The sequence below is a fragment of the Castanea sativa genome, chromosome 4 (genome assembly GCF_040712315.1).
Source record: "Castanea sativa cultivar Marrone di Chiusa Pesio chromosome 4, ASM4071231v1".
Lineage (NCBI taxonomy): Eukaryota > Viridiplantae > Streptophyta > Magnoliopsida > Fagales > Fagaceae > Castanea > Castanea sativa.
Window position 1 is genome coordinate 45,851,895 of NC_134016.1, and position 12,209 is coordinate 45,864,103.

The 12,209-nt window shown below is 34.1% G+C and overlaps 1 protein-coding gene across 1 annotated transcript; it reads left to right on the forward strand.

Moving 5' to 3' along the window:
- The first annotated feature begins 2,781 nt into the window (after window positions 1–2,781).
- On the forward strand, window positions 2,782–9,167 carry LOC142632069 (uncharacterized). Its single transcript, XM_075806491.1, has 11 exons — window positions 2,782–3,070; window positions 3,885–4,104; window positions 4,918–5,010; window positions 5,094–5,195; window positions 5,369–5,536; window positions 5,617–5,705; window positions 6,843–6,964; window positions 7,141–7,322; window positions 7,583–7,867; window positions 8,320–8,467; window positions 8,597–9,167. Exons 1-11 carry the CDS (start codon window positions 2,907–2,909, stop codon window positions 8,968–8,970), a joined length of 1,947 nt encoding a protein of 648 aa, XP_075662606.1. The 5' UTR covers window positions 2,782–2,906; the 3' UTR covers window positions 8,971–9,167.
- Window positions 9,168–12,209: the final 3,042 nt, after the last annotated feature.

A 12,209-nucleotide genomic window follows, 5' to 3' on the forward strand; every position in this document is an offset into this window, starting at 1 on the left:
AATCACAAGATATAATTAGTTTGTATGCACTGCTAGTGGTAAACGTACCCGAGGGAGTACAAGCCCAAATGATTCGATCAGGGGGTAGTCTTTCACTCAATGGAATCCCCAGAATTTCCGAGGCTTCATGGGGCAGAAATATTTGTTTCACCAAATCAGTTTTCCACACCGCATTGTCTTGGTCTATGAGCTCACTCACCTTAGCATCAGGTGACAATTGAGGGGCAGGGGAAACAATAGACCTACTCAACTGTGAGGGTAGCCACTTATCCTCTTTTATGCGTACTGAATCACCGTTGCCAATGCGCCATACCATCCCTTTGCGGATTACATCTCTTGCACTAAGAATGCTCTTCCTAAAATTGTGGGATCTTAAGTTAAATCTTTATAGTAAAATTTTTTTCATAATAAATCTTTAAAGCAATTAAAATATAACGTAATTGATTTTTTTCTTAGGCTTCCATCCATTTTATTGGATGTAAAATTATCAAGTACCAGTGGAAATTAATTATAACTTTACATGTGATACTCACATGAAAATAAAATGTCAATTTACAAGGTCAAATTTTGTAATTGGGGAGTGATGTCATATATCACATGTTTTTTATCACATGAATACATGATGTTTACATGCCAATCTCCTATCCAATAAAAATGACGAAAATGTAACAAAATATCAAATACCTTGTTTTAAATACACAAAAAAAAGGTTAACAAATGACATAAGAGGATGGTGTTAGGAAATATTTTTATGAACTTTTTATAGAAGAAGAAAAAAACAATTGATTTTTTTTTCTTTTACAGTTTTTTATATTTTTCATGAAAGTACTATCGAAACTTTTTAGAAATAGCCCATTATCAAATACTTGAAGGGCATCGTTAACCAAACCTAAAAATAATATTAAAAGTCAATTTACAAAGCCAATTATGTAATATATACTATCTCTAAAAAGATTCATCTTTTTGGATTGGATTTTTATGTGATTCAGAAATACTCCTAAATCTTATGTTTAATAGGGATAAAACTTGAGGACAACATGGTAAAAATATATTTCCAACTCCACGTAAAATGCTTACAAAATAGAACATTCTCCTACTAATCTATGTCTTCAAAACAAATTTATCCAAAAATTAAAATTTAAAAAAAAAATCTCAATCTAATTTGATGTTTTGCTTTAGACCACATTCCAAATATATCCAAAAATGAAATGATCTCCTCCTAATTCTTTCATTTTTAGGTTGTGAGACAAATTAAAATGAAATATAAGTCCCTAAAATGCAAAAAAAAAAAAAAAGAAAAGAAAAGAAAGGGAGGGTCAAACAAACTTCTTATATTTAAATATTTAAAAATGAAATTAAAAAATATATTAATTAAAAAGTAAAAATCTTCTATAATATTTACTTGTAATTGTGAAGTTATAAGGTATTATTCCCTGGGGATTACGAAATAACGAAAAAGTAAAAGTGACCGAGGTGCAAAGGAAAAAATGTTGTTTAACATTTCTGGAAAAACCACCTATTTGTTTATTTACCAAGTTCCGCACGAAATCATAAATAAGCTCTACCAAGGATTGCCAAGCATTTGGTATTGAGTTGTTATTATTGTTATTATCTATACTATTATTTAAGGGGCTTCTCCTGTTTGGATTCCACATTTTTTAGTTCAAAAATGCCTCTACACCCCTACGTTTAAGTAGAGACAAAATTAAAGGACAATTCGGTAAAACTGCAATTCTAACTCTCACTAAAACATTTTCTAAAAAACAGGACCACTCTCCTGTTAAATTTTAAATTACTTTATCTACTTTTAAATTACTTTTTCAAAATAAAAATGATATATATTAGTTTTTATTTATTTATTATTATTTTTTCCTTATGTGATATGTGGCAGTTTTTTTTTTTTTTTTTTTAATTTTTAAGGAAACCATGGGTGGGTTTTTTTAAAGAAGGTGGGGTAGTTTTATTTTTTTACAGAACTTGGGATAGGCGTTTTTTAATAGAAAACCGTAGGGTAGTTTTTTTTAGAAGGTGGGATGGTTTTTTTTAGGAGAAAGTGGGGATTGTGGACAATTTTTATTTTTTCATTTTTTTGTTATTAGTTTTTGTTGATTTACAGTTTTAACCTTATTTTTTATTTTTTAGGAATAAGAATAAGTTAATTAAATTAGGAGTATTTTTGTAAGTTGAAAACATAATAACTAACTTTTTGAATCCTCTCAATATATAGATAAGATAAAATAAAATAAAAAACACTTTTTTTTTTACAAAATAGGACCACTAACAAAAAAAAAAGCCTCATCGCACGCGCGAAGTGCGTGCGATGAGGCTAGTTATTATTATTAATTTTTTTTTACTTTATTAAGACACATTGGTTTTTTTTATTTAATTTTTCTATTTTTTTAATTTTGAATTTCTGCTTTCCTTAATTTCTAATCTCACAAACACTACAAAGAAAAACCAGGAATTAGAACAATATGTGCTTATATTTTAGGTATGGGTATGATGTCGAAGTATAGCATGGCCCCCTTGACTGCAAGTGTAATGAGACTAATAAAAGATAAGTTTGTTTAATAATAACTTATATCGTTAAGAGTATTATAACTAACTTAGATGTTTTCAATTAAAACATTGAAGAATTCATATTCATATCAACTATTGGATTTATAATTTTTTTTTTTTTAAAATAAAAACTATAGTATATGCTCTATATACAGTATATTTTTAATGGAGCGGGGTCGTTCGTGTGCAGGATGAAACCAAACCCCGACCCAACTCGAACAGAACTGGGAACCAAACAAAGCCTATTATAGCTCCATCTCAACTGTCAAGCGAAGCAACTGTCTCTCTTTGTTGTTGCTTCTTCTTCTTCTTCTTCTTCGACACTATAAAACTTGGAAAAGCGTAAAATGTCCGAACCGCACGAACCTCAACTGCGAACCGCAGAGAGCTTAGTCGAAGAAAACTCCTCAAAACGACCTCCTAAGCTCGTCGTTTTAGCTGACCTCAACGACGAACCTCCTGAAGCCGACGACAACGACTCCCTCCACGTCTCACCTCCAGACCTCTCCAGGTTCCCCTCTCTCTTTTGTTTGGTTGCTCAGAAAATCCGAGAAAAAAAGATTAGGAAAAATGAATTTTTTTTTTTTCTTTCTCAAACCCTAACTGGAAGAACACTAGGTATTGCATTGCTTTAATGCTTTAAGGAAACCTTGGTTTAGCTTTTAAATATTATGCACAATGAAATTCTCTATTCTGTGTAGTTGAACTTTGATACAGTGTATGTAGAGATTTTGATGAGCTTATTATAGTTTAGATAATTGATTCGTTGTGGTTTGTATTCGATACTAGTTTGATATAATGGAAAGTAGGGGAAAAAATCTGCTTAATGCTGCAGTATTTGTAGAGATTTTGATGAATTTAGTGTAATTTAGATTTTTGATTCGTTGTGGTTTGTATTGGAGATTAGTTTGATATAATGTGCAGTAGGGAAAAAAAGCTGCATAATGCTACAGTATTTGTAGAGATTTTAGTATAATTTAGATAATTTCGTCGCGGTTTGTATTGGAGACAAGGTTGATATAATGCGAAGTGGAAATCTGTTAAGCAATTCGAAAAATTTGATAATCAATTTGAAAAAGTTGCTTAACGCTACAGTTTTTGTGGAGATTTTGATGAATATAGTATAATTTAGACAATTGATTCGTCATGGTTCGTGTTGGAGAGTAGTTTGATATAATGTGTAGCGGAACTTTGATATGTAATTCAAAAAAATTGCTCAATGCTACAGTTTTTGTAGAGATTTTGATGAATGGATTGTAGTTTAGATAATTGGTTTGTCGCTTTGTATTGAAAACTAGTTTGAACTTTGATGTAATAATTTATAGGTTGACTAATGATGAGAGCAGTCAGGATAAGAGTACAGTGATGTGTAAGGACAGCGAGACCATGGAAAGTGAAGTTAAACGGTCGAACAAATCGGGGAAATTCCGTTCTAGAAATAGTAAGGCGGACTGCTCTCCTGATTATGGAGCTGATGCTGATGGCGATCAGCAGGGTCAAGGAGTTCCTTCGTTGCGTGAGGAGAAAGTTAGCAGTCTTAAAACTGTGAGTTCAACTCTTTTGTCTCTGTATCTATTTTTTAGCATTTAAATTATGCTGTTTACTGCATTTTGTCCATGTATCTGTAACATTTGACACAGCCTTGACAAAAGTTGGGTTTGTGCTGCATTTGCGTTTATGCGTATAGATGCATAAAGTTTTCTAGGTTTGTGTTTCCATATATTTGTTTCCTTCTGTCTGATTATGTTAGCATCTGGCTTAGTTAAATGTTAGGAGATAATGTATTAGATTTTGTTCCCATTACTGTTTTTTTGTGCCTTGAACTGATATTTCAACCTCTCCCAAAAAAGCAATCACTGCTTCCAGACCCTGCAAAATTGGGAGTTCTGTACACTAGATATGACTTTTTTTAACTGATATTTCATGTGATTATGATTAGGAAAAGTCTCTAGTGATTCATCCATAATTTTTTTTGTTTATGTTTTTCTACCTATCAAATGTGATGGATTTTATAGGCACTGAGCATGCTTGTGCAATCCATTTCATGTTACCGTGGCTCACGCTACAGTTGCACAATAGTTGCAGCTGATCTATGGTGACTCTTTTGGATTTCCACTGCCCAAGATTTGTATTGGTTATTGTACAAAAATAAATCAATAAGATTCCAGCTTTTTAAACTCAATCTATATACCCTTCTGTAAATTATGTGATTGTTCTCTTTGTCAGATGTGATTGTGCATGTGGAAGTTGGAACAGCCTTGTTGGTTGTCTTGTACATACTAGTCATACTCATACTGTGGCAGATATTTTTTAAAATTTCTTTGATGTAGTTCTGATGTACTCATTTCATGCTTGCAGGGGTTAGTTCATGTTGCAAGGAAGATGCCGAAAAATGCTCATGCTCATTTTATACTTGGCCTAATGTACCAAAGGTTGGGTCAACCTCAGAAGGTAGACTTTGAAACTCTCTTAACCTTTCGTTTGAATTAATCTGAGTTCTGTAAATATTTCATCAAGTTCTAGAACATTCTTAGGCAGTTTTGGCGTATGAGAAGTCAGAAGAGATCTTACTCCGCCCTGAGGCAGAGATTGACAGGCCAGAGTTGCTTTCATTGGTTCAAATTCACCATGCACAGGTGCAGTAATCCTTATAACTTTATTTTAGTTTCCAGTGTAATATTTTCTTATTTTTCTTATTATTATTTTAACACAATAAGTAAGTGACTTATTACTATGATTTAAAAAAAAAAAGGAAGATAATTAAGTGAATGGTCCTAATGAATGGTAACATGTTTTGTCAACTGTGTAGTGTCTTATACTAGAAAGTTCGGGGGATAATAATTCAGATAAAGAACTTGAACCTAAAGAGCTTGAGGAGGTTCTTTCTAAATTGAAGGAGTCAATGCAATCAGATATCAGGCAGACAGCTGTGTGGAACTCCCTAGGCTTGATACTTCTTAAAACTGGTCGTCTGCAGGTATATGTATGAAGCTTCTTTTGTTCACAGTTGCGTATTCTCCTTTTGTAATCTGATTTGGACTTTGCTATTTTCTGTAGAGTGCTATTACGGTTCTATCATCATTGTTGGCTGTTTCCCCTGACAACTATGATTGCCTTGGAAACCTTGGGATTGCTTACCTTCAAAAGTAAGAGTGTAGTAATATTCCATCTATATTGTATCTAAATGAGGTCAAAAGCATGTATGTTAAGATCTTGTCTCCGGAGTTACCTAAGTTAGCATAAAAATGAAGGATGCGATTGTGGAATGCAAACGCAAGAAGTGAATCAGACACGTTTGAGCACAAGAATGTTATTCTGGGAGCTAAAATTATCAAACATTTCGAATTTGTAGGATAAAGAAACAGAAATATCAACAATAATGTGAATGAAATTTTTAAATGATTAGTCATTGTCCTCTTGCTAGTGCTAGTTTCTCTATTAATCATAGCAACTATTCTCATTTCTTAATGATCAAGGACCTTTATTGACAATTATTGGATGGATGTATAAACTTTGGGGGGTAAAAAAAAGGTTGGTTTTGAATATCACCTCTATTAAGAACTTTGAAGCATGTTGTTTCTTGCTTCTAAGATGTACATCTGATGAAGCAGGATTTTTACCCTTCTAGAATCTTCCAGTTATTCTTGGTATTTCTTTGACCGAACATTATATATGATAGAATTAGAAGATTTATGGCATGGGTCTGACAATTATGAAGTATTATAATTCAATGATCATGAATCTTGACTTATGATTAACCTATTTTAATGTCTGTTTCCTTCATTTCCCTCATTTTTGCTCATATGACTGATATACACCCCTGTATACATTGGTTTTTTTTCCCCAATAAATCATGTTATATATACACACACACACACACACATATATAAAATTATATGTTTCCTTCATCTGCTTTATGGTGTTATATGCATTCATATAGGAGCAATATGAATGCATTTAACAACATAGTATTGTCTCAAAAATCATTCTATGTTTGTGATTACTAAGATTGTTTTTTTTTTTTTTAAATCCATGTTCTGGGTGATTCTCTGGCAGCTTATTATATTTATTTATATATTTTCTTTGAATAATATGGCTGGGATATAACTTGACCCCCCCAAAAAAAAGATGGATGGGATAGATTTTTTTATTACACTGTTGATGAATATGGGAACAGCACTTGTGTTTTCTTCCCCCCCGCCACCCCCAATTTTTTTGAAAATTTTTGCTTTGACTGATAATTTTCTTACATGGGAAATGTTACTGATTACTGTGCCGTGCAGTGGAAATTTGGATCTATCTGAAAAATGTTTCCAGGATTTGATCCTAAAGGATCAAAATCATCCTGCTGCCTTGATCAACTATGCCACCCTTCTTTTGTGTAAACATGGCTCGGTTGTGGCAGGTATGCTTTTGAAGAGTTTAACCTCATTTTGGGATAAACTCTACTGATTTGTTGTTCTCTGTGCTCATTGTATGATTCTAGTGGATTCAATTCAATCTTTGTGGAATAATTATATTATGTTATTAGATTGCTTAAGAATCCTTGATAAATGCAGTTCCTTCTTTCTAAATTCTCAGGTGCTGGGGCAAATGCTGGTGAGGGTGCTTCCACGGAGCAGGTTACAGCTGTCAATGTTGCAAAGGAATGTTTGCTAGCAGCTTTAAAAGCAGATCCAAAAGCAGCACATATATGGGCGAATCTTGCTAATGCATATTTTATGACTGGGGATCATAGGAGTTCTGGCAAGTGCTTGGAGAAGGTGCTCATGGCTCATTGCTAAAGTCATTATTATGTTATTTTTGGGGTCGTCTATGGTCTCCTTGTACTCAATGGAAAGGTTTTCATCTTTGTTGTCTGACACTAATTATTGTAGCTATTTGTTGCATGTATTTATTTATAACGTTAAAATTACCATTTTTGTTTTTAAGCTTGTGTTTCAATTCAAATATTTTTGAACAAAAGTGTCTGCCTTTTTAACTTGTGGGTTTCAATTGGCTTAAGCTTGCTATTTTTCTTTAGGCAGCAAAATTGGAGCCCAATTGTATGTCTACCCGATATGCTGTTGCGGTTAACCGAATCAAGGATGCAGAAAGGTCTCAAGATCCTAGTGAACAGCTTTCTTGGGCTGGAAATGAAATGGCTTCAATAATAAGAGATGGGGATTCAGTTCTGATTGATCTTCCTATGGCATGGGCGGGGCTAGCCATGGTTCACAAAGCGCAACATGAGATTTCTGCTGCATTTGAATCTAAGCAAAATGAGTTGATGGATTTGGAAGATCGTGCAGTTAATAGCTTAAAGCAGGTATTTTTGGAACATTGTTTGCAGAAATACCTGCATTGTATGTACTTGATACCCTCTGATTTTGAATAATTAGCCAATGGTTGCCTGACAGGAGGAATTTATGCATCAAACTTTACATGTTCAGTATACATCGTAGTGATATGATGATTATAATATGAAAAGATATTGAATTGTATAACCTAGCTATTCTAGTGGTATATTTTCTGCATTGAACTTGTACTCTTTATTCTTATGGTTGTCAGATTTGGAGAACAACCAACTCATGTCTTTCATATTTATGCAAAGTAATAGACAGTTCATTGATCTCACCTAATAGAATTAAACTAGTTGATGTAAATGATTAGCTAGAACCAAGCTTGGGATTATTTTTCACGCCTATAAATTCTTCCGTTGTTTTTTAGATAAATAAATGAAATTATCTTCATTAATCTATGCGTTTCTATTGGAGTTAGGCGATTGCAGAGGATCCAGATGATGCTGTACAGTGGCATCAGCTTGGCCTTCATAGCCTCTGCACTCGACAATTCAAAACATCACAGAAATACCTGAAAGCTGCAGTAGCACGTTTTAAAGAGTGCAGTTGTGCATGGTCAAATCTTGGTATGTGCAAGTCATGACTTTTTTATGTCAATTTTTTGCATCTCTAGCATCTCCTCCAAAAAAAAAGGAAAGAAAAGAAGTGCTTTCTGTTAATATATTAATCTTGCTGTTACATATATGCATCACTAGGTATCTCACTGCAACTATCAGAGGAGCGATCACAAGCTGAAGAAGTGTACAAGCGGGCCTTGTCATTGGCGTTAACTGGACAAGCACATGCTATATTTTCCAACCTTGGAAATCTTTATCGCCAGCAAAAACAATATGAGCGGGCAAAAGCAATGTTTACAAAGTCACTTGAACTTCAACCTGGCTATGCTCCTGCATTCAACAATCTGGGTCTTGTATTTGTTGCTGAGGGTCGCTGGGAGGAAGCAAAGTATTGTTTTGAAAAAGCCCTCCAAGCAGACCCATTGCTAGATGCAGCCAAGTCCAACATAATTAAAGCTGTGTCCATGTCTAGATTGTGCGAAGGTTTGAACTCATGTCTTCTGCGGGACTAATATGTACTCTTTTGAAGGAAGGTAGCTCTTACCCCCCAAAAAAGTAGGTAGATAGCTTTTCTCAATCATGAAATTGTGATTGTAAAAATGTTCAGAGTGGAAAAACTGAATCTGATGAAGCAAGCCTTACCCTGTATCCCTATGCTCCCAACGCTCAAATTTGAAGTGAAATTTTTTTTCTTCAATTTTCCCTTCTATATAGTCTTTTGTTGAGATTGTGAAATCTTCTATTATAATTGTAAAAGAGCTATAATCATATGCAATCAAAGAAATCAAGCATATTAACGGTGTGCCTCTAATGACTTTTTTTTTACACTGATTCTATTATAGTATCTATAAAAAATTACACAACGAAAAACTTATGCTAATTTATTTTGAAAATAAATGAAATCAAATAATAAATTAATTTCAATCATAGGAAAACAAAATAGTCAACAATAATGAATAAGGGAACCGATTGAGGAGGCAGTTAAAATAACATAACCAAATTGATTAAAAACCAAAAAGAGAGAAGCAAGAGGGTCATCATGGTTATTTTAAAGGTTTTCCAATAAATTCATAGATAAAGTTACGTATATTTCTTCCAAAAAAAAAAAAAAAGTCACGTATAGGCCATTGTTTCTATTTTCATATTTTGCTAAGGGGTTAGAACTTAAAGAGTAGTACTTATCTTATGAGCCAAGCAGGCCACCTGCAAGTACCTTTTTCTTTTCTTTTATTTATTATTATTATTTTTTTATGCTGGATAAAGTTTAGAGACAATTTTTGCCATTATTTTGAGTTAATGACTATGTGATGGAAAAAAGGTAAAGAATCTTAGTAAAAGTGAATGTCAACCACACAGTCGATCGTATCATGAATTGTGGCTAATGGTATGGTCATAGCATAAGTATAAGAACTGATTTAGACTTGGCCATAATCAGCCATGTTTATGTCACCTCAGTCCATATTTAATAACGGTTTGGATCCACGTTTTGTGCTGCGTCTGTGCGTTTGCATTTAATATTTGCTGGGACCCATGCTACACAGTAGACACAAAAACGCTGAGGAAACGCAGGAATGAAAAGAGCTGAAACGCAAGCTCTAACGCACCATTTCATTAAATAAGAACGCGTGTTGAGGTACTGTTCATGGACACCAAAGCTAGCAAAATTCAGGAATTAAAAAGAGCTGAAACGCAAAAGAGACGCACCGTTTCATTAAACTCCAAGGCGTGTGCGTGTACTGTGAAAACCGGTGCACTCAATAATCTGTGATGAAAACGGTGCGTGTACTGTTCATTGCTCAAGCACAGCTACAATCTGCTAATCAAAACGGTGTGTTCTGTTCAACGAATCTTTTCATTCTCTTCAGCTGTCTTTTTTTCTCTCAACTACCGTGCCAGAATGTCTTCAAAGCTCTTCAATGCTTCGTCCCTCTGTTCTTCCTTCGCTCGAACCGCTTGGGACATCATTGCCGCCACTGTGGGTCTCTGCATTCACGGGTAAGTTGTGTCTAACTTCTCGTGCTCTCTGAAAAATTTTACAAAATTTGACTGGAGATTTAAGTAGTTCCCTTGCTATTCATAACAAGTGTCTGCAGCCACCTATAAAGACCTCAAAACAGTGATATGGTGGGCGGTAGTATCAAGGCCAGATGATTGGGTACTCAAACATGACCAACCAAGTAGTAAACCCGATGAAGAGATGGCTTTCCTGGATTGGTGGAAATATTATAGTGGAAAATGCCACCATGAGTCTCGCTTTGTATTGGATACAAAGGGCATTGCTCTAGAGCTGGTTCTTGAGAATTGGCACGTGCATCATTTCAGCAGAGGACAATAGGACAATAGCATTGCACAGAGAACAAATAATTACTACTCTCCATTAGGAATTCATTCGTAGTCACATTTTCTATTATTTTATTTTTGCAAGCAAATGTAATTTATGTTATTGCCATGCACTGGCTACTTCACCACATATGGCAAAGGGTAGATCAATGTGTGGATTTTGCAGGTAAACTACTGCAAGTAACCACTGTCTTTGCTTTGTTTAATTTTCTCATATAAATAGGGCACCCGGTTGTGTCATTAACATTGTTTGTTAAGAAAATGAACTTTTGTTTAATTCTAGCAAATAATTTCACCAATACTTACTTCTTGACAATGTAAAAGGGGCATCAAAAGGAAGATTGGTTTAGAATTGCCATGTTCTTTCATTAAAATGTGATTTAATTTAATCTCTTGAAATTTAATGGCTTTTTCAGGCTAGTATCTACTGATATTATGAAGAAATTCTTTGGAAACTAATGTCAAATTTATATTTCATCAAGGCCCATACTCATCCAGATAAGGGATGAATCAGTGTCAAGTGTCAACAAAATTTTAACAAGAAATAAACAAATTTTGTGGCTGATTTTTTTTACTTTCATAGAATTCAATAACAACATAAAATTCAAGAATGAGATTTCATTAAATTCTAACAGAAACGTGCATGAATTATTATTACAAGTGGTAACCATGTACAAACAAAATTATCTATCTCAAATCAATTGGGACGAATATAATTTTGGTTAGCAATGTTGTGATTTGTATACTCCAACATTAGACAGCTGAAATAATTATATCAATAAAATCCAAGCTATAATCGCCACAACAACATATATAAACTTTAATGAAAGTATTTAACATATTATCATGACAGGACACTAGCAATTCGCATGTAACTAGTTCTTTAATGAATTTCATTTATTATCCCACGCATAAACCAGAACATGGAAATTAAACAAAGCTTGGAAATACTTTTCCAAGCTTGTAATAATAATCAAAGTATTGAAATCCAATTCTCAAAATAGAAAGAAACAAAGAGAAAACATACACACAAATCACAGTAATGAGAATATTGTGAAAGTAATATGTACCTGTGATTTAGAACACGAAAGATCCACAATTCACAAACTCAAAAACCCATTTACCCAAAAATTAAACAAATAGGTCAGCAAGTGAAATTGGAAGAGGTGTGAAATGGTTTATGGGAAGAGAGGTGTTAGGCTGGGAGAGGAACCACATTGGAAGAGGGTGAAATGGGTTTATGGGAAGAGAAGTGTCATGGGTGGGAGCTTGACTGAAAATGGAGAAGAGGGCGAAATGGGTTTATGGAAGGAAGAGTACACGCCGGCGTCGGACTGGGGTTAGACCTCGTGGATTTCTCACCTGAGCTCTTCGCCAGCGTTGGACCGATGTAGGTCTTCCTTGTGGATTT